Source organism: Oncorhynchus mykiss, chromosome 8 (assembly GCF_013265735.2).
Source record: "Oncorhynchus mykiss isolate Arlee chromosome 8, USDA_OmykA_1.1, whole genome shotgun sequence".
Taxonomy (NCBI): domain Eukaryota; kingdom Metazoa; phylum Chordata; class Actinopteri; order Salmoniformes; family Salmonidae; genus Oncorhynchus; species Oncorhynchus mykiss.
This window is the reverse complement of record NC_048572.1, coordinates 54412598-54437223: the sequence shown is the minus strand read 5'-3', so window position 1 is coordinate 54437223 and position 24626 is coordinate 54412598. Positions and strand designations below refer to the sequence as shown.

The window sequence follows — 24626 nt, the reverse complement described above, 5'->3', positions numbered from 1 at the left end:
TGGGGCGGCAGGTAGCCTCGTGGTTAGAGCGTTGGACTAGTAAACCGAAAGGTTACAAGATCGAAACCCAAAGCCGATGAGGTAAAAATCTGCCGTTCTGCCCCTGAACAAGGCAGTTAATCTACTGTTCCTAGGCCGTCGTTGAAAATAAGAACTCGTTCTTAACTGACTTTCCTAGTTAAATAAAAAAAATAAGACTTTATTAATGAGCTTGCAACATCAACCAGTATTCAAATTCCCATTCATACATCCAATCTATGTCCACATTATTCTGACATATTTTAGAACGTAATAATCATTTGAATGCATAATGTCATTAGAAAAGTATAGAAAATGCATTATTCTTAAAATGGTAATGCCTACTTTTTGGGAGTTTTTGTTGTTGTTGTATTATGCCTATAACAATATATATATATAATTGAGGTCTTTGAATATTACAAATATTACAGTCCTTGAACTTGACATACCAATGTCTGTATGAAGCCTGTATTATTTACTACTCATTAAAGCAATATTATAGCCTAAAGGTCTACACATGAAAATATGTGGAAATATATATATTACAAAAGAAAAACCTTAGTAGGGAGATCTACTATTTTGGGGGTCCTTGATAAGAAGTTTGAGTTGGTTAATTGAATCGGGCAGGACTGAGTTTGGGAAACCCTGCCTGAGAGCTTGTGTCAAACTTCAATGCGGTCTGTTTTGTGGTTCAACCTCAGTCTACATTTGAAATGACTAAAACCAAATCGGAACTATATTGGATCTAGATTTACACAATCTCTTCACTCTTTCCATGTTGCTACCAATCGCAGAAACGAAAGCTGGATAGTCAGCGAGCATAGAAAATTCCCAAAACTATGGATAGAGGAAAGTTTACTAATTTGGACGGCAAGGAAATGAACTCAGCAAAAAAAAGATCATTCGTAAAAATCCAAATAACTTCATAGATCTTCATTGTAAAGGGTTTACACACGGTTTCCCATGTTTGTTCAATTAACCATAAACAATTAATGAACATGCACCTGTGGAACGGTCGTTAAATCACTAACAGCTTAAAGACAGTAGGCAATTAAGGTCACAGTTAAGAAAACTTAGGACACTAAAGAGGCCTTTCTACTGACAGGGTCCCTGCTCATCTGTGTGAACGTGCCTTAAGTATGCTGCAAGGAGGTATTAAGGACTGCAGATATGGCCAGGGCAATAAATTGCAATGTCCGTACTGTGAGACGCCTAAGACAGCGCTACATGACAGACAGCTGATCGTCCGCGCAGTGGCAGACCACATGTAACAACACTTGCACAGGATCGGTACATCCGAACATCACACCTGCGGGACAGGTACAAGATGGCAACAACAACTGCCCGAGTTACACCAGGAATGCACAATCCCTCCTTCAGTGATCAGACTGTCCACAATAGGCTGAGAGAGGCTGGACTGAGGGCTTGTAGGCCTGTTGTAAGGCAGGTCCTCACCAGACATCACCGGCAACAACGGGTGGGCACAAACCCACCGTCGCTGGACCAGACAGGACTGGCAAAAAGTGCTCTTCACTGACGAGTCGTGGTTTTGTCTCACCAGGGGTGATGGTCGGATTCGCGTTTATCGTCGAAGGAATGAGAGTTACACCGAGGCCTGTACTCTGGAGCGGGATCGATTTGGAGGTGGAGGGTCCGTCATGGTCTGGAGCGGTGTGTCACAGCATCATCGGACTGAGCTTGTTGTCATTGCAGGCAATCTCAACGCTGTGCGTTACAGGAAAGACATCCTCCTCCCTCATGTGATACCCTTCCTGCAGGCTTATCCTGACATGACCCTCCAGCATGACAATGCCACCAGCCATACTGCTCGTTCTGTGTGTGATTTCCTGCAAGACAGGAATGTCAGTGTTCTGCCATGGCCAGCGAAGAGCCCGGATCTCAATCCCATTGAGCACGTCTGGGACCTGTTGGATCGGAGGGTGAAGGCTAGGGCCATTCCCCCCAGAAATGTCCTGGAACTTGCAGGTGCCTTGGAGGAAGAGTGGGGTAACATCTCATAGCAAGAACTGGCAAATCTGGTGCAGTCCATGAGGAGGAGATGCACTGCGGTACTTAATGCAGCTGGTGGTCACACCAGATACTGACTGTTACTTTTGATTTTGACCCCCCCCCCCCCCCCCCCCTTTGTTCGGGGACACATTATTTAATTTCTGTTAGTCACATGTCTGTGGAACTTGTTCAGTTAATGTCTCAGTTGTTGAATCTTGTTATGTTCATACCAATATTTTCACATGTTAAGTTTGCTAAAAAATAAACGCTGTTGACCGTGAGAGGACGTTTCTTTTTTTGCTGAGTTTATAACACAAATTTCAGTGCAGCCCTCCGGACCTCAGTGAAGACCAAATGTGGCCCGCAGGAAAATTAGTTTGACACCCCCTGCCTTAGAAACATAGGTGGGATAGTGAGAACATGCAAAGAGCATGTTTAACATACTGCAAGGGGTGCCCCGTAATCCAAACCAACCAACACACCTCGATTAAAGCTTCAGGGAAAAGGTCTGCAGCCTCTTAAGGCCAGTGTTGTCAAAAGATGATAACGTGAGCTACCAACAGTCCTTTCCCTTTTCTCCAAAGACTAAAACAAAAACCCATTGTCTGAAAAACGATGACCCAATCAAAACTTACATGACCTCCCCAGCAGGGAAAGGGCATGTCGGAGACTTTCAAACGTTGTCATTATCAGCGGCGGTGACTCATCACCTGTTCATGTTTGAATAAGGCTTTGCTGCTACTCTGGCCCCACCGCCTTCTGTCTCGATTCTGGATGCAGAATTTTACAGCACTGGCGTTGATAATCAGACCTTAACTATCAAAATGTGACCTCACGGACACAGCATGGAGATATTTATGGTGTGAGCGAAAAGTGAGGTGAGGTATTAAGCACATGAAAATAACTTCAAATCTTCATCATGGTCGAGTATTTAATTGTACTTTACATTCTACAACTGTAAATGTAACACATCTTTACATTCTACCAATGTATTTTTCACAATTCTGTTTTCTTGAACGGTTGCATGCACTTGCGTAATTACATTGAACTTTAACATTTACCCATGATTCCACTGAGATTAGGTCCACTCAGCATTTGTGGGAACGGGTATGGGCAAATCTATTTAAATGTATTAACTTCCATACATATTTGCCCATTGTTTCTTTTCATATTTGCATATGTTGTAGTTTAGACCCTATTTTTACTTATTTTATCGAAAGTTTTTGTGTTTTGCCTGCCATCAGACACAACATGATCTTGAATACAGGGTGAGTGTCATGTTTTGGCTGACAAATGTTCAAATGGTACCACAAAGATGGTTGGAGGTCCAGACATCAGAATGTTCAATGTGGACTTGAATGGGAATATCTGGGAATATAGATAGATTACACATGACCATTTAAATTGACATTCGACGGTGGGTGGCCATGGTGGTAGTCATTAGAAGTTACAATTTCAATCAAATGTACATTTAAATGGGGTACCAGATAAATTGCAGTGGTCTGAAGGGATAGGTCCATTCTATGCATCCTATTTCTATGATTGAAATGCACCCATCGTGTATTCAAGAGCACGTTGTGTCTCAACCGATGGCGGGCACAACACAAAAAACACAAATGGCGTGAAATAGGGTCTAAGCTACAACATATTTCAATATGAAGTTAATGCGTTTTTAGATCATTGATATTAAAAGGTAAAAATAAAATAGTTTGACCACCATGTTTAGAAGCTTTTAAATTCTATCAAACTCAACCGTTTATCTTTTCCAGTGATGAACACATGATATAGTGGGTTTTTTCAAAATGGGAAAACTTTGAGCACCTCTATCTCCTGAATGTTTTGGCATTCAGGTCCAAAAAGTCCCTTTCTGACCACTTCTTCCATGGGCAAACGTGTATGGAACGTTTTGTTTCAATCAAAAGGGCTGCTGTCAAAAAGTGATGGAATTCAAATGGATTTACCCATCTGACAATGGCGTCCATAGTTCTAGATCAAAGAAAGCAAAGCGATCTGGTGGATCTTTCATGGTGACAACACTCACCTGGTCTCGTAGCCTCTCGGTCTCATCCTGGTAGGCAACTAGCTGCTTCTTCCACTGCTCCACGTTATTGTTCGCTTCATGTAGCGCCGCCACCAGCTTGGAGTTACTGTCCTGCAGGGTGAAGAGCTCTGCCTCCAGGTTCATCTCGCAGATAGACCTGGAAGACATCGTACGAGACCTCAGGCAAACATCATCTGACCTCTCAGGAATGGAACAGATTTGAGGCGACATTCACTACACGGTGGAGAAGGGCTTAATGATAACGCTCGGTAACCAAGACTGTCCGTACTTTACCAACTCTTGGGTAAAATTTGTGAAATTGGTCCATTAAATATGTTCCTGCTCCATGATCCTGTGCCCTTAGATGCCATGTAATTTCACCATTAGAAAGCGAGACATTATCCAATCGTTAGAACTCACCATAGCAACCATAAAAGTTGCATTGTGTAGTGATAATGTACAACAGTGTAATGGGCAACAGGGACAAAAGCAGAGTGAGTAGAATGGGCCACTGAATAGCAGGGTAATATGCAACCTTCTCTCTCTTTGTGTGAGTCAGCACATTAGCTTTGCTACACTCCCCCTTGCTCTTGTCTGGACCATGTGTCCCATAAGCAGCTCTATTCAATGGGGAAAGCGTAATCAAAACAGGCCATCAGAACTCAAGCAACGACTGGAAAATCCTCTTTACCAAAGCTCTGTTTTCGTGTGTGAACCTTTGAGATCCAAACCAATTATCTTACCTTCTAAAATGGAACAGTCGGGTTTGAGACCAAGAACATTTCCACAAAACATTCGGTGTACTTTCAGACAATGAAAACGAACCCTGGCTTGAGTGAAACGCTGAGGACAAGAGCGTGTATAAGTGGGTTACCCTTCAGAAAGCATCTTTTTAATGCGCTCCTTCTCAGAAGACAGTGTGATGTCTGCGCTTTGGCTCCGGAACATCTTGTCCTCAGGACCGTTCACACACATCACCGGCGGCGACTGGAGCTCATCGCTGAGGTCCTAACACACAACACAACATAAACAACACACTTTAAACCAATACCAAAGTCCTGAGAGGTACAGTGTCTGCTGGTTCTCTTTCAGTCGGTCAACTCAGTACAACACATCTATGGGGAGTTTGCACGTGCTTGCACCCTTTACTGAAAAACATTGGAATCACGCCTGACAAGGCCAATAAACACCGAGCCTCACCGGAAGCTCCGCGTTCCACAGGTGATAAACCCAAAGGCACGGATTCATTCCTTCAATTCTTCCTCTCTTCACCACGAGATGAGCAGAACAAGTTTCACGCACTCTTTAAATAAACATGGGAACGCAAAATCTATCAGGCTTTGCTCCAACTTAACAATTCCACTTAAGGAGGGCATGGCTCATCCTCCTGGATGTTGTGTGTTAAATCTTTGGAACTGGTTTTGTGAGTTTCGTACTGATTCTGTTATTCTTCTGCCTGTTTAGCCTGGCTTACTACGATGGCTAACGCAACCAAAGCAACGAAGGCTATACTGGCGTTTTGTTGTCTGGTATGTCTCGACGCGGTGCATGCTCCGACTGCCCCCACTCGGGTCAGCTTGTGTGCGAGAAGAAGGGACGGTGTCAGTAACAGTGGCTTGCCCACAGCTTTTTTTTATGTATTTATTATTATATATTTTTTATTTTTTATGTGTTCAGCTCCCACGCACATAGCGTGAAGATAGGGGAGGTGGCACGGGCTGGGGTCCCCCCTTTCCCCCCTCCCCAGATGTTCGCTGTGACAATGGCCAATCAGGGTTCGTCACTGTTAGGCTAAGCCCCGGATCCCAGAGTGGACTTGTCTTCAGGCAAATGTTGGCACTTAAACACATTGTTTCTACCCAAAGTTCCACGGTGTCAAGAGTGTCGTGTCCTCCACATGGGAGCAGAATTAAAAGAGCCCCCCCCCCCCCCCAGTCAGATACACAGTTGTCGAGAATGGTGGAAATGAAAAAATAACCATGTTCCCCCAGTACAGACTTTATGGGAGACTTGCTGTCTGTGTCGACCAGTGGCTCGCATGTGCAGTGTCACCCTGGAATATGCAAACAGTGACATTGGGGTACAGGCTACAATTAGTTGTGCATCCCACACGTTTTTGTCAAAGTGGTTCCTACGTCCTATTTTAGACCTTCGTGCCCTAAACAAGCACCTCAGACCACAAATTCCGAATGCTCAGGAACAGCCGGTTATTACAGTCAGTGCGCCCAGGCGATTGGTTCACCTCCATCAACCACAAGGACCCATACTTTCATATGGCCATATCACACAAAGTTCCTTGAGGTTCCATTTCGAGGCTGTAGTGTACGAGTTTCTGGTCCTCCCTTCCGTGCGTTCCCTCTCGCCTCACACTTTCACCAAAGTTGTGGAAGCAGGTTTGGCACCTATGTGGTATCTGGGGCTGATGGTAGCAGAGTCGAGGTAGCAGGTGCTGTTACACACATCCATGCTGGTTTCCCATGTTCAGTCTCATAATGAATCAAGAGAAGAGCTGTTTATCTCCATCTCGTATTCCATTTCTGGGTCTCGAGTTAGACTCAGTTGAGAATCGTGCATTCTTGTCCACGCAAAGGGAGGCCAGATTCCGATTTTGCTTGGCCCAATTTCAGCTAGGTCACACACAGTGCCTGCGCCTATTGTGGATGACGGCTTATATGATAGCCGTGGTTCCCCCCGGGCTGTTGCTGATGCAACCTCTCCGGTCACTCCGGGTGTCCCCATCATGCCTATGGGCGTAGGGACCCACGGCTGTTGTTGCTGGGGACCTCCATGGGTCCAGTTATATCCCGCAAGGAGATAAAGACAGACGCATCTGCCCGAGGGAGGGGTGCGCTGTGCGTGGGCAGTTCAATTCTGGGGTTGTGGACAGTGTCGCAAAACTTGGTGCACATCATTTACCTGGAGCTTTTGACAGTGTAGATAGAGTACTCAAGTGCTTTCTCAAATTGTTGGCAGGCTGGCATATGCTGGTGAGGACCGACAGCGGGACAGTGGTGGCATACATCAACAGACAGCGAGGGGTGCGGTCTCGCACACTCTTATCCTTGGCCTGTTCCCTACTGCTGTGGAGTGCAGCGCACTTTCCCTCGCTCCGGGTGATGCATCTCCCCGGGCAGGGCTGACAGATCTTTCTGTATCACGAGAAAACGCACATTGTTGGCTGTTTTTCGCAATAAGGGACCTGAATACTCAATTGGGTACGGATGCTCTTGTGCACCAGTGGCCTCGGAACCTCCTTTACGCATTTCCCCCGTGGAACTGATTCAGCCCACGATAGGGAGGGTGCGGCGTTGATCCTTATGGCTCCCGTTGACCCAAACAACCTTGGTTCGCGGAGATAATTCGCCTTTAGGCGGGGACCCGTGGCAGCTCCTGGAGCGCAGGGACCTGTTGTCCCAGGAGCAGGGACATGTCTGGCACCTGAAAGATCCAATCTGATGTACCTCTGAACGTTATGCACCCACAAACTCCCCATAGCTGTGTTGTACCTCCTTTCTCTCATTCATGGAACAGTATTTATAGTCACTGTATGTTTTTGTTTATTTTTCAACTTTCTTTCTAGCTGAGGCTACATATATAATGTCCTGAGTTTACCATCCTTGATGGAAAGTATGATTATTATATCAATGTAGTCTAGCGTTATTTAGCTAAATATTCCCTTCCCATCATGGTTTATACGTCATCCTTTCAGTTACATCGCTCCTATCTTAATTTCCTGTTACACTATAGATTTGGCATGGGAAGTGAATTACATCTACCCCCTTTTTTCCTCTGAGAGTCCACACTGTGGATCTTCCCAGGCTCTGTAGCCCTCAGTCACAACAGGAGTTCTGGAGAGGCTGAGGTCACCAGAGGATATTACCAGCTAACAATAAACGTTCCCACAGCTTTAGATAACATTTACAACTGTAAATGGTATGCTATAGAAGGTACCAGACACCTTTTTTGTGACTTCAATCGTTTTTGAGAAACTTACCGCAAACAGAAAATCACTTCCTCATCCTTGTTGTGTAGTATGGGGGCCCTGAAAAAGAACCTGAACAAAGGATCCAAAAACACTCAAATACGTCCTTTTAGAAACGGCAAAGCTCTCAGTATATAGTGATGCAGGTCATTCCGAACCCTATCTGCAAGTTATATTCCATTTTGTTGCGACTCGAGCGATCCCTCTCTGTCCATTAGACATGTAGCTGCCAAAATAAAGGAAACACTTGAGCAAATAAGGGATACAAAGTATATTGAAAGCATGGGATGCTTCCACACAAGAAGTTCCAGATGTAAAATCTACGCCAAGGTGCCTTGAACCTGTTCTGTAGACTCGTGGTGGCCCAACCCTATTAAGTCTCTTTATGTTGGTGTTTCCTTTATTTTGGCAGTTACATGCAGCAGCAGGCTAGATGAGAATGGGACAGCTGGATAGGGGAAACGGCTCGAGTCGCAAAAAAAGGAATATAACGCTGCAGAAAATGGAATGACACAATTTAATGTGTACAACATCTAAAGACCTGGATCACAACACTGAGTGCTTTGACATTTCTAAAAGGATGTATTTGGGTGTTTTTGGAGCCTTTGTTCATGTTTTTTCAGGGCCCCCATACTACACAACTAGGGTGAGGATGTGATTTACGGTTTGGGGTAAGTTTCTCAAAAACAAGTGAAATCACAAAAAAAGGTGTCTAGAACCTTCTATAATATCCCATTTACATGAAAAATTGAGATTTGGCTGTTAAAAAGAAAACTTCTCCTTTAAGTCTCATTAGGTTCTTACCTAACATTTTCATATGAATGTTTCAGTGTTGCGCAAGGACTGCGTCTAAGAGACCATTCCCTTAAAGGCCCAGTGCACTCCAAAACGTGATTTGCATGTGTTTTATATACCTGTCCACACTATGAGGTTGAAATAATACTGAAATTGTGAAAATGATCATTCCCATTTAGTGTAACAGCAGTTTGAAAAGACTGCCTGAAATTTCAGCCTGTTTTGGTGGGATGGAGTTTTGGCCTGCCTGGCGAGGTCACCATTATTCTACAACGTAGAAAATAGTACAAATAAAGAAAAACCCTTGAATGAGTAGGTGTGTCCAAACTTTTTACTGATACTGTATATATATATATATTCACACAATGAAGTTAGAAATAATGTGAAATTGTGAAAAGTATGATACTGCTCTTTTAGTGTAAGAGCAGTTTCAAAAGACTGCCTGAAATATCAGCCTGTGTTGGTGGGATGGAGTTTTGGCCTGCCTTGTGACATCACGGTTCCAAACCGCTCTGCCAATAACAGGTCGTTTTCAGTTTCTCTCCTCACTCTTAGACACTTCAAGCAAAATTCTTGCTTGAGAAATTGCTCTTTGCTAAGAAGCTACGTTTGTTTCTTTTTTTTTACCATTTTAATTGAAAATAATCACAGTAAAGTACTTCATTGTTACCCAGAAATGATTTGACAGAGATAAAAACCGCTGCATTGGACCTTTAATGTCAAATAGAACTTAGCCAGAATGTGGTTACCATGTTCTCAGAAAATTCCTTATTAAATGTGATAGACATGTTTCATGGGACGTTGCAAGAATATTAATGTGCCTTGTTTTCTGAGGGTTAGGAGAATATTCTATCAAAGTCACACCTAAACATACACAAAACATGGTTCCCATGTTCTCTGAATATAAGATACTGTATTAATGTTCTAGACACGTTTCATGGAAACATTGTGTCCAATAATGTTTAAAAGATTGGGTGTTCTGTCATGATCCCTTGGAGGTTTTGGTCTCGTTCCAAGCTTGTTCCGGAGACATCCCTGAAGGTGTTTGCCTGATGTTCCCAAATAACCCGTCACCCTTGTTACTGTTTTACAAAGACAGACAAGGCTCTGATTGGTGAGCCACTAATCTATGTATCGTCCTTGATCACTATGATAAAAAAATACATATATTTTTGAGTGTACTTTTAACAGAGCTGAGATTTACTTCAAAGTGCAAAGTGTAGCAAATCAGATGAAATCAGAAATGAGCTAGGTTTCTATCCAATTAGTAACAGATTTCCATGCAAATATTCAAAAATCGACATTTTCCCACCAGTGGTGTGTTTCCACCAAACGGACTTGTTGCAGATATAAAGCAGTGTGTGATGACGTAGTGCACATAAAAAGGTACTTTTTCGCTTTAGTTTTCACGTAACGAATAAAAATCTAAAGTTCAATGTATTTCCATCACATTTTCAACTCTACTGATGATTTGGTCACAAACACTGTTGCGTTAATGGTAAATGTGCCCACTCTGGTCTTGGCACGTGTGCTCTAGCCAACAGCTTGTAAATACAAGATTAGCTAAGATTAGCCTATTAAGATTAGCTAAAATTAGCCTATTAAGATTAGCTAAGATTAGCCTATTAAGACTAGCCTGATAAGATTAGCCTGATAAGATTAGCCTATTAAAACTAGCCTGATAAGATTAGCCTGATAAGATTACCCTGATAAGATTAGCCTGATAAGATTGGCTTGATAAGATTGGCCTGATAAGATTAGCCTGATAAGATTAGCCTGATAAGATTGGCCTGATAAGATTAGCCTATTATGGATAAAAGCAAGATCATGTTTACTTGTCAAACTTCAGCCAAGCATCGATAATCACGTCACCAGAATAAAACCCTCAATATTTATTGGAAAGCAGCATCAAGCTCATAACTGTGTACTTTCACCACCCTGTGAAGTTCAACATAACTTATTTCATCTGCAGCCTAATAACTGCATGCGTTTCTGAATCGTAGTGGGAGGACCACACAACATATCGCGTGACTCCCAAGATAAGAATATGATGGTTAAACCATGCCGAACGAACAAATTGTCTTTCGACAATTATGAAATTGTACTGACATTTTCTGTTTCCATCAGCCCGGGCATGACTTTTTTCATGCGTCAGTTAATTCATCCACATCAAAAGGTTGATGGAAGCCTGGTTACAGACATGGTGGCGTAGCTGGATGATCAGATTTTTTTATTTTATTTATTTTATTTCACCTTTATTTAACCAGGTAGGCTAGTTGAGAGCAAGTTCTCATTTGCAACTGTGACCTGGCAAAGCAATTCGACACATAAAACAACACAGAGTTACACATGGAGTAAAACAAACATAGAATCAATAATACAGTAGAAAAAATCTATAAACCGCATGTGCAAATGAGGTAGGATAAAGAGAGGCAAGGCAATAAATAGGCCATGGTGGCAAAGTAATTACAATATAGCAATTAAACACTGGAATGGTCGGGTGTGCAGAAGATGAATGTGCAAGTAGAGCTACTGTGGGGTGCAAAGGAATGCCGTGAACCAAGCGGTTGTGGGGACATGTTGAATAATAATGACTGTATACATGCACAATGTAATAATGAATGTCAAATATGTAACCCACACTGTGAAAGCACAGTGTGGGTGCCCCTAACCTTGCCAACAGACAAATAGCGTTCAATGGATCAGTGGTTCACCAATCAGGGCCTTGATGGGCTCGGCATCAGTAACAAGGGGTGCTGTGTAATGAAACATGTTTATTTAAAACATTTCGTTGGGACCATCAGGCGAAAAACGTCTTAAGGTACGTCCCCTGGAAATAGCCAGGAACTAGACAAAAACCTCCAGGGGATCATCACAGAATGTCCTATGTTTTTGAAACGTTCTTGGACACAGGAATGTCATTGCAGCGTCCCAATGAATCGTGTCTAGAACACACACACACACTATATAGTCAAAAGGTTGGACACACCTACTCATTCAAGGGATTTTCTTTATTTTTACTGTTTTCTACATTGTAGAATAATAGTGAAGACATCAAAACTATGAAATAACACAATAAAAGAGTAACCAAAAAAGTGTTAAACATATCAAAATATATTTAGATTCTTCAAAGGAGCCTTGATGGCTGCTTTGCCCACTCTTGGCATTCTCTCAACAAGCTTCACCTAGAATGCTTTTTCAACAGTCTTGTAGGAGTTCCCACATATGCTGAGCACTTTTTGGCTGCTTTTCCTACCCTCTGCGGTCCAACTCATCCTAAACAATCTCAATTGGGTTGAGGTCAGGTGATTGTGGAGGCCAGGTTATCTGATGCAGCACTCCATCACTCTCCTTCTTGGTCAAATAGCCCTTACACAGCCTGGAGGCTCATGTTTTTTGGCCCAAGCAAGTCTCTTCTTCTTATTGGTGTCCTTTAGTAGTGGTTTCTTTGCAGCAATTCGACCATGATGGCCTGATTCAAGCAGTCTCCTCTGAACAGTCGATGTTGAGATGTGTCTGTTACTTAAACTCTGTGAAGCATTTATTTAGGCTGCAATTTCTGAGGCTTGTAACTCTAATAAACATCCTCTGCAGCAGAGGTAACTCTGGGTCTTCCTTTCCTGTGGCTGTCCTCCTGAGAGCTAGCTTCATCATAGCGCTTGATGGTTTTTGCGACTGCACTTGAAGAAACTAAGTTCTTGACATTTTACGAATTGACTGACCATGTCTTAAAGTAATGATGGACTGTGATTTCTCTTTGCTTATTTGAGCTGGTCTTGCCATAATATGGACTTTGTATTTGACCAAATAGGGCTATATTGTGTATACCACCCCTACCTTGTCACAACACAACTGATTGGCTCAAATACATTAAGAATGAAAAAAAGTCTACAAATTAACTTTTAACAAGGCACACCTGTTAATTGAAATGCAATCCAGGTGACTACCTCATGAAGCTGGTTGAGAGAATGCCAAGAGTTTGCAAAGCTGTCATCAAGGCAAAGGGTGGTTACTGCATAGTTACTACATGATTCCACATGTGTTATTTCATAGTTTTGAAAACCCTTGAATGAGTAGGTGTGTCCAAACTTTTGACTGGAAATGTATTTAAACTCAGCAAAAAAAGAATCGTCCTCTCACTGTCAAATGCGTTTATTTTCAGCAAACTTAACGTGTAAATATTTGTTTGAACATAAGATTCAACAACTGAGACATGAATGGCCCAAGCCCTCACCCTCCGATCCAACAGGTCCCAGACGTGCTCAATGGGATTGAGATCCGGGTTCTTCGCTGGCCATGGCAGAACACGGACATTCCTGTCTTACAGGAAATCACGCACAGAACGAGCAGTATGGCTGGTGGCATTGTCATGCTGCAGGGCCATGTCAGGATGAGCTTGCGGGACAGGTACCACATGAGGGAGGAGGATGTCTTCCCTGTAACGCACAGCGTGGAGATGGCCTGCAATGACAACAAGCTCAGTCCGATGATGCTGAGAGACACCGCCCCAGACCATGACAGAACCTCCATCTCCAAATCGATCCCGCTCCAGAGTACATGCCTCGGTGTATCTCTCATTCCTTCGACAATAAACACAAATCCGACTATCACCCCTGGTGATACAAAACTGTGACTTGTCAGTGAAGAGCACTTTTTCCCAGTCCTGTCTGGTCCAGCGACGGTGGGTTTGTGCCCACCCGTTGTTGCTGGTGATGTCTGATGAGGACCTGCCTTACAACAGGCCTACAAGCCCTCAGTCCAGCCTCTCTCAGCCTATTGCGGACAGTCTGAGCACTGTTGGAGGGATTATGCGTTCCGGGTGTAACTCGGGCAGTTGTTGTTGCCATCCTGTACCTGCCCCCGCCGGTGTGATGTTCGGATGTACCGATCCTGTGCAGGTGTTGTTACATCTGGTCTGCCACTGCGAGGACCATCAGCTGTCCATCCTGTCTCCCTGTAGCGCTGTCTTAGGCATGCCACAGTATTGACATTGCAATTTATTGCCCTGGCCACATCTGCAGTCCTCATGCCTCCTTGCAGCATGCCTAAAGGCACGTTCACGCAGATCTGTGAATTTTTTGGGATTTTTATAAATTAACTTTGAAAGACAGGGTCCTGAAAAAGGGACGTTTATTTTTTTGCTGAGTTTATTAGCTGTCAGAGTTAATCAGTTAATTCAAGTTAACGTTTTGTAATTTTAGGGCACAATAAAAAAAAATCCACCAATAATCAAATCAATTTTTGAAAACATTCAAAATACATATACAGCTAAAAACAACAATGTCAATACAAGTTTACATTAAGGTTAAAGATAGTGTGCTTTAGTAATTTGCCAGATTTTGCTTACCATTATTTTAGACAAAATCAAGACATCAATAATCTTATGCTTTTTGTATAAAAACTATTAAATTACAGCTCAATTTGAGCAAATTCGGAATTTGAGCAAATCCTCCGATTAACTTGTTTAAATGTTCTAATCATTTGAGAGTCCAACTTATACTGAACAAAAATATAAATGCAACATGTAAAGTGTTAGTCCCATGATTCATGAGCTGAAATTAAAGATCCCAGAAAGTTCCAAAAGCTTAAATTATTGCAAAAAAAAATGTCATCCCTGTTTGTGAGTATTTCTCATTTGCCAAGATAATCCATCCATCTGACAGGTGTGGCATATCAAGAAACTAATTAAACAGGTGCACCTTGTGCTGGGTACAAAAAAAGTATTCTAAAATGTGACGTTTTGTCACACAACACAATGCCACAGATGTCTCAAGTTTTGAGGGAGCGTGCAATTGGCATGCTGACTGCATGAATGTCCACCAGAGCAGTTGCCAGAGAATTTAATGTTCCTTTCTCTAGCATAAGCCGCCTTCAACATTGTTTTAAGATAATCTGGCAGTATGTCAGATAATTTGTAACCACGCCAGCCCAGGACCTCCACATCCGGCTTCTTCACCTGAGGGATTGTCTCAAACCAGCCACCCGAACAGCTGATGAAACAGGAGTATTTCTGTCTATAATAAAACCCTTTTGTGGGGAAAAGCTAATTCTGATTGACTGGGCTTGGCTCCCCAGTGGGTGGGTCTTGCACCCAAGTGGGTGGGCCTGTGTCCAGTCATGTGAAATCCATAGATTAGGGACTAATTATCTCATTTCAATTGACTGATTTCCTTATATGAACTGTAACTCAGTAAAATCATTGCATGTTGCGTTTATAGATTTTAAGTTCCTCGGCATACACATCACAGACAAACTGAATTGGTCCACTCACACAGACAGCATCGTGAAGAAGGCGCAGCAGCGCCTCTTCAACCTCAGGAGGCTGAAGAAATTTGGCTTGTCACCAAAAGCACTCACAAACTTCTACAGATGCACAATCGAGAGCATCCTGGCGGGCTGTATCACCGCCTGGTATGGCAACTGCACCGCCCTCAACCGTAAGGCTCTCCAGAGGGTAGTGAGGTCTGCACAACGCATCACCGGGGGCAAACTACCTGCCCTCCAGGACACCTACACCACCCGATGTCACAGGAAGGCCATAAAGATCATCAAGGACATCAACCACCCGAGCCACTGCCTGTTCACCCCGCTATCATCCAGAAGGCGAGGTCAGTACAGGTGCATCAAAGCTGGGACCGAGAGACTGAAAAACAGCTTCTATCTGGCTGCTGCCAACACACTGACACTGACTCAACTCCAGCCACTTTAATAATGGGAATTGATGGGAAATGATGTAAATATATCACTAGCCACTTTAAACAATGCTACCTTATATAATGTTACTTACCCTACATTATTCATCTCATATGCATACGTATATACTGTACTCTATATCATCGACTGTATCCTTATGTAATACATGTATCACTAGCCACTTTAAACTATGCCACTTTGTTTACATACTCATCTCATTTGTACATACTGTACTCGATACCATCTACTGTATATTGCCTATGCTGCTCTGTACCATCACTCATTCATATATCCTTATGTACATATTCTTTATCCCCTTACACTGTGTACAAGACAGTAGTTTTGGAATTGTTAGTTAGATTACTTGTTATTACTGCATTGTCGGAACTAGAAGCACAAGCATTTCGCTACACTCGCATTAACATCTGCTAACCATGTGTATGTGACAAATAAAATTTGATTTGATTTGATTTATATTTTTGTTGAGTAGATATTCTGATAACATGGCAACCATGTTCTGTGTTTGTTTCATGTGACATTGATGGAATGTTCTCCTAAACCTCAGAAAACTGGACCCATGAATGTTCTTCCAACGTTGCCATGAAACATGTCTTGAACAATAATATATTATATTCTGAGAACATAGCAACCATGTTCTGTGTATGCTTGGAGTGATGTTGATGGAATATTCTCCTAACCCTCAGAAAACTGGACACGAATGTTTTTGCAGCATCTCATGAGATGCATTAATACTGTATATTGTGAGAACATGGTAGCCATGTTCTGTTTGACATCAAGGGAATGCTCTCCTACCTCTAAAACATGCTAAATAGATTCTCAGGAGGTTTTGGCTAACATTTTTTCAAACATCACAGGAACATTACGGGTAACATTTCAAAAACGTTCTCTCTCCCTACAATTGTTAGCTGGGTTAAAAGGATATCAATTTCAGCAGCAAGAACAGTTTGAGGAGTGACTATTACCCTGTAAATGTTCATCAAACTCTGAGCAACTCAACCTCGCGACGATAAAGACACAAGATTTTCTGTTTGATTTACTTTCTTGTCATAGCACATTGGTACCCCAACTGGCACTTCTTAGACGTGAACGGTGAAGGTTGGAAATCAAACACACGTGAGACCTACCTGTGAGAACTGGAGAAAAGTCGTCCGATAGCAAGAGAATAAAGAACACAGCAATATCAATTAAACATACTGTATATCAGGGCATCTCATACTGTATATCAGGGCATCTCATACTGTATATCAGGGCATCTCATACTGTATATCAGGGGTTCCCATGAAGGTACCCAAGGGGTCCGCAGCCAGATCTCAAAAGATACAAATAATACGGCGTCTTCAAAAAGTATTCATACCCTTTGACCTATTCAGCCTTTTCTTGTGTTACACCCTGAATTCAAAATGGAATCATGTAGTAACCAAAAAAAGTGTTAAACAAATCAAAATGTGTATTTTAGATTATTCAAAGTAGCCACCCTTTGCCTTGATGACAGATTTGCACGCTCTTAGCATTCTCTCAACTAGGTTCAGGAGGTAGTCAGCTGGAATGCATTTCAATGTACCTTGTTAAAAGTTCATTTGTGGAATTTCTTTCCTTCTTAATGTGTTTGAGCAAATGTGTTGTGACAAGGTAGGGATGGTATACAGAAGATAGCCCTATTTGGTAAAAGACCAAGTCCATATTATGGCAAGAACAGCTCAAACTGCCGTGTATTTCTGAGACGCAGAGTATGTGAACAGATGACCTCCGCATGTGTCGTTTCAACCATGAAGCATGGAGGAGGTGTGATGGTGCTTTGCTGGTGACACTGTCTGTGATTTATTTAGAATTCAAGGCACACTTAACCAGCATGGCTACCACAGCATTCTGCAGCGATACGCTTTCCCATCTGGTTTGCGCTTAGTGGGACTATCATTTGTTTTTAACAAGACAATGACCCAACACACGTACAGGCTGTGTAAGGGCTATTTGACCAAGAAGGAGAGTAATGGAGTGCTGCATCAGATGACCTGGCCTCCACAATCACCCGACCTCAACTCAATTGAGATGGTTTAGGATGAGTTGGACCACAGAGCGAAGAAAAAGCAGCCAACAAGTGCTCAGCATATGTGGGAACTCCTTCAAGACTGTTGGAAAAGTATTCCTCATGATTCTGGTTGAGAGAATGCCAAGTGTGCAAAGCTGTCATCAAGGCAAAGGGTGGCTACTTTGAAGAATATAAAATATATTTTGATTGGTTTTAAAATATATTTTGATCACTTTTTTGGGTCACTACATGATTCCATGTGTGTTATTTCATGGTGTTCATGTCTTTACTATTATTCTACAATGTAGAAAATAGAAAAAATAAAGAAAAACCCTGGAATGAGTAGGTGTGTCCAAACCTTTGACTGGTACTGTATATGTGTATATATATATATATATATATTTTTTTTACAATTATTATTATTTATTTTGTTCTAAATATTGCTAACAAATTAAATGAATTTTGGCCAATGGATCCGTGGAATACATTTAGAGTGTGTAAATACAACACAACTTAATATTATTAATCACAGTACTCCACACCAATTATACATTTCTCAACTCAATAGTTATTGTACTCCCCCCCCAAAATGTTACATTTCTAGATAAATGCACTGTAATTTAAAGCTGGAATAATTCATGGTAAAACTGACACAGACGTTTTTCGATATTACAACAACAAAGAAGTTACTCCCCTTGGACATCCTTGCACGTGCGATAGAAGAGCACAATATGTAGTGCAATTCTTTTTTTACCATGCTTCACCACGCTCCTCAGCTCTGCAACAAAAACAATAACGGTGGCGAGGCAGCCGGTGGAGCAGCCAGGGGCGCCGTTTCCCCCTACTGCCGATTCCATCTTTAAAACTGTAACGTTCTCTCTGACAAATGGAAACATTTGTAGAATTGCAGGATATTCGCTTTTAAAGCTGCAAAAGGTTCTCTCCGATGCCAAGAGGCGGGCCTTTAAAATGTTCCTCCCCGAGACTTGGTTCGTCCGGCCATGCACTGCTGAAGTCATAGCAAAACTCCTTGCATGTCATTTTATATCTCACTCAAGTTGTGTTCTGATTACGAAAGGGTCCACTGATGAATTTGCTACCACAAAAGGGGTCCCAGGCCCTGTTGTATATTACACATTTTTGTTAACGTGACCACCATAACCAGAATAGCCTATTGATCAATGCAATTAAATCATTTCAGAGGTTTCTGCAGTGAGCAGACATAACCAGCCAGGCAGAGCACTGGGCTGCATGGGATAATTTTACCATCGCCCTAGATTTCCTCTCACTTTCCTCAGAGACGAATGACCCAGCTCATACTTCCTACGCCTTCCTTCCCATCCCGTTTCTCTTTCGCAGCCGGCGGGAGATAGCAATACCTCGATGTGTACCGCAGGAGTTCCGCAGACATTCAAAAGATCCTCCTCAGAAGCTTTTCTCTTAAAAGCATTCTGTCTGAGCTCACCTGTGGGGCAGCAATGCTGAGGGCTGTGTTGGCCAACTCCATCTTATCCTGGGACTTTTCGCGTGCAAGACGGGCAGCCTCTTTGACCTCCTTAAACCGCTCAGAAAACTGAGGACGGACAAGAGCGAAATGCATTTAGTTTGACATTGCAGTAAGCCTTGGATAATGTGCCTAAAAATGATGATCGCACAAGATAAATGAGTTGTCCATAATTCAACAACTGAATTATTTTGGGACGCCAGACCCTTGTGTCGAGTGAAGTTAGAAGATCTTCACCTGATGCAGCTGCTGCTCTGTAGCAAAGCCCAGGCCGTAGACCGTGTTGGCCCTGCTGTCCGCCCATTGGCCAAACTTCTGCGAGGTCCTGGTGAACGTCATGCTGGGTGTAATGGTGCAGTTGATAATGGCCTGGGGATAGAGGGAGGAGGACATCATTGCTTAATGCAGTAGTAGTTCCTCACCTCACCTGATGAACCTCAAAAGCTATCATGCACAACAGATTATTGTTCACGTTGGTGCCAATGTGAGGACTCTTTCTCTCGGACTTTGAACAAAGAGAAGTGAAACATCTGCGATCATAACGGGAAGCATCCGTTTGCCTTTTCATAATATCCAAATGGATCGTTTCAAATCCATTGTACAAACAGATGGTTATACCCATCTTCTCTGTAAACAGTTATCTCCTTTGGAAATGTCTTCTGAGCTTATTCTGATAGCATGACATGCCCATCTTTTAGATTGGACTGTGGGTGCATGGCAATCAATGGCTTGCATTATTTTAAGGACATAACAAACAAATGCCATTTATTTGACTGGCCGACCCTTTAACAGATTAACAAACATTGCATCAGGCAGTGCGGAGAAGTGGCTACAGCCCCTCCATTTGGTTTCACGTCACATGAGAAAACACATTAAGCAGACCCATTTATAAACTTCTGCATCAGCTGCAGAATTACTATAATATGACTGACGTAAAACCCCAGAATCAGAGGGCAAGGGAAACTTAAAGAAGAGGAGCTTTTTAAACAAACGATTACAAGAGTCAGGGGCAACATGTTTCACATGACGTGGTACAAAAGATTACCACGTTGCCAGACAACAGATGGGTGGAATTAGGTTGCTGACCACAGGGTCTGCTGGGAGTGGGGAATGTGGGTCAGACCAGAGGTGTTAAGAAGAGATCAGATAAATTACAGGGCAGCATTGGGGAATCTAAATTCAAAACGTGTGAGGAATCTGTGCCTTGATCTTCTGAGCGCTGTTTGGTGACATTGAGTTTCTGTTCACACTCCAGTTCTTACTGACTGAACAATGGCTCAATTGTTTTTAAATTAATAAAAGCCCACAACCACTTATTTTATGTTTAGCCTCGTGAACAACCAAGGTCTTTGGAGATGGAAGGATAAATGAGAGTACGGGCAAAAGTAAGAGTGAACACAATCTTAAAACATGCCAATGCTGATCTACTACACATACCAGACCCATCTTTATCTACTCTCTTTGTCAAACTGTAAATTGCTTTTTTGTTGTTGGCTAGAAGCAAATGATTGTGAACTGAAAGCACCTCTGGAGACCATATTTTCAACCGTCCCGCAATGTCCTAAGAACATCTCTCGAAAAGGATGTTTCCCTAAATCAGAGCTTTCGACAAGACCACACATTCACATACTCTTAACTGTGGTCTGCATTCATGTTCCAGAGAGTCACTGTACAGGACAGCACAGCTGCCTGGCTCACCTTGGTACCGCCCACGCTGATGATGCGGTACACGTTCCTGTTGCCGTCGTAGAAGAAGGAGACGGTGACGGCATGCTTACTGGCAGGGATCCAGTTCCTCTTGGTGTTCGGGTCGATCTGGAACACATGGGCCCTGGCGCTGAAGATTGGCTGCTCCCTGGGGCATGGAGGGGACATGGAGCTAAGCATGTGAAGACAAATTGTGGCCAATAATTTTATATTCCTTAACATGGCCCAGCAAATTAGAGTATGTGAAGACTAATGCAAAGACAACTTGACCAAGGCTCCCATTTTTCTAAATAATTATTTTCTTCTCAGTTTAAATTTTTTGAATGAACACAGTTCACTAAACAAATTGACAACTCATGATTCCGGACAACCCTCATATTCTAATCAAGACCTACTGTTCATTTTCTGATGAATATGAAATGTCTACAATTTCTTTGTGCTTTCGCAGAGGAAAAACAACCTCCTATTCCTCCCATAATGGAGCATAGCTCCCAAACTTGACTGGCTGCCATAATGCTACAGACGTTGGCGTCACCTTTGGCAGCTCTTTATGTCCTATTCTCATTTGCCAGTGGGTTGTGGTTGGCACAAGACCGTTGACTAAAAAGCTCAGAACCTTTGCACAAGTCCCCTCCCAACCCCTGCTCCTGCCAGTGTGACCATGCTAGGTATCCTAGAAACGAGGTAAATATTGCAAAGCAACAATGCCACTGGTGTTCGAGTTTAGTTTGGCAACTGTGGCACGGAAAATGGAAACCCAACCAAATCTGAATGACAGCAGTGGAAAGATTGTACACAGAGGGGGAGTTAAAGTCCAGTTACTGTGCAATGCAATTAGACAAAGTGGAGAGGCTGCGCCTCATCTATAGCCTGGGAAGACAACCAATCTCTGCAAGAGTAGCCTAAGTGTCTTTTCTTTTTCAATAAGTTGTTGTTGTTGGTATAGTCTGGCTTGGGCAATTGTAGTTAAGTGTTGTCTCTCTACCAAGTAGCCTGCTAAATCATTGCTGTTTGAACTGCTGAATGCTCAGTACTTGTGTCTGTGAAGGGTTGAAACATTGACTTGAACTGGTTTCAGGTCAGTTTGAGTAGTAGCTTTGTGATAATTGGTGGGTGTGTCTTTTGGAGGGGGTTGTCTTTCTTCATCTTTGCTAGGTAATCATCAATCAGTGCTGAGCGGCGTGCTGTCCTTCAGTCCCCACATTTTTTGACCTTAACGGAGACATAGATTACCTCAGAGAGCACTGCTACTTCGTCATCTGACTATGTGTTCTCTCATAGTCCAAGAGCATCTGGTCGTGGCGGTGGTGGCAAAAGGATACTAATTTCTCTTCAGTGGATATTTTTTATTTCCCCCCCTCTCTCACCTGTCCATCTCCTCATTTGAATTCCATGCTGCCACTGTCACTTGTCCACTCAAGCTGTTGTTACCTATCACCGACAGGAGGGGTACACTACAAAGCAGGATCAATAAATGAATTAGCTAGCGAACTTCCACAAAATATTTAAAACTAGATATTTTGAGAAAGATAAGCTTGAAATGGGCATGGTCCAATTGACTCAACACCAAAAACACATACGTTTAGATTTCTTAATGAACCAGAAAATCAATAGTTATTTCGGGTTGTTTATCAAAGTTATCTGGTTAACTCATTGAATCTTCTTTGTAGAACACCCCTCTGGTGCCCTTGGAAAGTTGCTCAATGTGTTTGACACCTTGATAAACTAAATTCCTGACGATAGCTCACCACTCATTGTACTGGGCGACTTCAACATCCCGACGCCTGACCTCAATTTCTTTCCACCTCTTTCTTTCCACAACTTTACTCTTTAGACCTCAACTTTTCCCAGTCCCCTCCCACTCACAAGGCAGGCAATGTGCCTCATTTTCTAGAGGCTGTTCGTACTAATCTCCTTGCAAACCCCCTCACCCCATCCTCCAACCCTACCTACTTAGTCCACCTAGCCCACTCAGCCTTCCCAGATGGGCATGCACCATCACATTCTTTGCCCTCTCTCTCCCACCACTCTCTCCTCTTCTATCATATCATCTCTCCCTTCTGCTAAATCTTTTATTTCCTGTTTCCTGTCCCTTTGACCATACTCTCCTCTCCTTCAGAATCCTATGACTCTCACTATCCCCTTTCCTCCAGGCCGGCTCGGCCCTCCCCTCCTGCTGCATGGCGGAGTGACTCACTGCGAGCTCACAGAACAGGGCTGTGGGCAGCTAATCAAAAATGGAGGAAAACTAATTTCCGGAGGACCTATCATCCTTCTACTCTACCTTCTCTTCCTCTGCATGCGCTGCTAAAGCTGCTTTCTATCACTATAAATTTCAAGTTCCTGCCTCCAATTCTCTTCCACCTTCTTCTCATCCTTAATCCTCCACCAGCTCCCCTTTCCTCTATGCAAACGACTTTGTCAACCACTTTCAAAGAAAGGTTGATGACATCCACTCAGCCAACTGAGTCCACTGGTCCCAATTACACAGAACTACCCTATGTCTTGACCTCTTTCTACCCTCTCTCTCCAGATGAAATCCTTATACCCGTGATGTCCAGCTACCCAACAACGTTCCCACTCGACCCCATCCCCTCCTCCAGACGATCTCTGGAGACCTCCCATTCTTCACTTCCTCCCTGACCATTGGCTCAAGACGGCCAGAGTCGCTTCCCACCTCAAGAAACCAACACTCGACCCCTCTGACTACAGACCAGTATCCCTTCTTTCTATGCTTTCCAAAACACTTGAGCATGCTGTCTATGACCAACTTTCTTGTTATCTCTCTCAGAACGACATTCTTGACCCTAACCAGTCAAGTTTTAAGACGGCTCACTAAACTGAGACCACTCTCCTCTGTGTTACGGAGGCTCTCTTCTCTGCAAAAGCTGACTCTCTCTCCTCTATTCTCATCCTCCTATATCTACCCGCTGCCATCAACACTGAACCATCACATCCTCTCCACCATCTCAAGGATAGACGTCTCAGACTCTGTACACTCCTGGATTGCATCCTACCTGGCAGGTTGCTCCTACCAGGTGACGTGGAGAGGATCTGTGTCTGCACCACATGCTCTCACTATTGGTGTCCCCCAGGGCTCGTTTCTAGGACCTCTCCTCTTTTCTCTGTACACCAAATCACTCGGCTTGGTGTACACCCCACTTTGCCATACCCACTTTGCCATACCCACGGTTAGCTGAACTGACGCCACTGTGTTCATCCTTCCCAAGTTATCCAATGTCACTCCGCTCCTCAGCACACTTTACTGGCTTCCATTTTAAGCTGGCATCCACTTCAAGACCCTGGTCCATAACTTCAGGCTATGCTCAAACCCTACACCCCAACCCGAGCACCCCGTTCTGCCACCTCAGGTCTCTTGGCCCTCCTACCCTTACAGGGGTCAGCTCCCGCTCAGCCCAGTCAAAACTATTTTCTGTCCTGGTACCCCAATGGTGGAAGAAGCTTCCCCCTATCCCTGCCCATCTTCCAAAAATGTCTGAAACCCTACTTCTTCAAACAAAGAGTATCATAAATAAGACATCTCAGTTTTATTCCCCCACTAACAAAAAAAATGTCGCCAGTTTACTAACTATCGGTTCTGGCAAACAATCATTATGCACACCTGCGTCCCATAATTAGACACACCTCGACTTTATCAATGCCCTGATTAATCCCTCTTTATTTAATCCTCAGTTGTCATCAGTCCTTAGGTGTTATTGGTTTTCTCTCACGTTCAGTACGCTTCCCATGTTTGTTCTTTGTATCTGTTCAGTATTAAACTCACCTTCTGCACCTGTATGTTACAGAATGACACCTCACAATATGGAAG

General features: G+C 43.1%; 1 protein-coding gene across 3 annotated transcripts in view; it reads right to left on the bottom strand.

The window, feature by feature from the left end:
* The window catches only part of LOC110530137 (homer protein homolog 3), a 34622-nt gene that overhangs the window by 4855 nt on the left and 5141 nt on the right, over positions 1-24626 (bottom strand). For 2 of the 3 annotated variants that reach the window (XM_036985692.1, XM_021612979.2), the window contains 6 exons: positions 20789-20945; positions 19328-19459; positions 19052-19159; positions 16685-16693; positions 4944-5077; positions 4070-4226 (listed from right to left, as the gene is read on the bottom strand). In XM_036985692.1, coding sequence (XP_036841587.1) covers positions 4070-4226; positions 4944-5077; positions 16685-16693; positions 19052-19159; positions 19328-19459; positions 20789-20945 — 697 coding nt within the window. The remainder of the gene's footprint in view (positions 1-4069; positions 4227-4943; positions 5078-16684; positions 16694-19051; positions 19160-19327; positions 19460-20788; positions 20946-24626) is intronic. The other variant, XM_021612980.2, reaches the window with a different exon arrangement.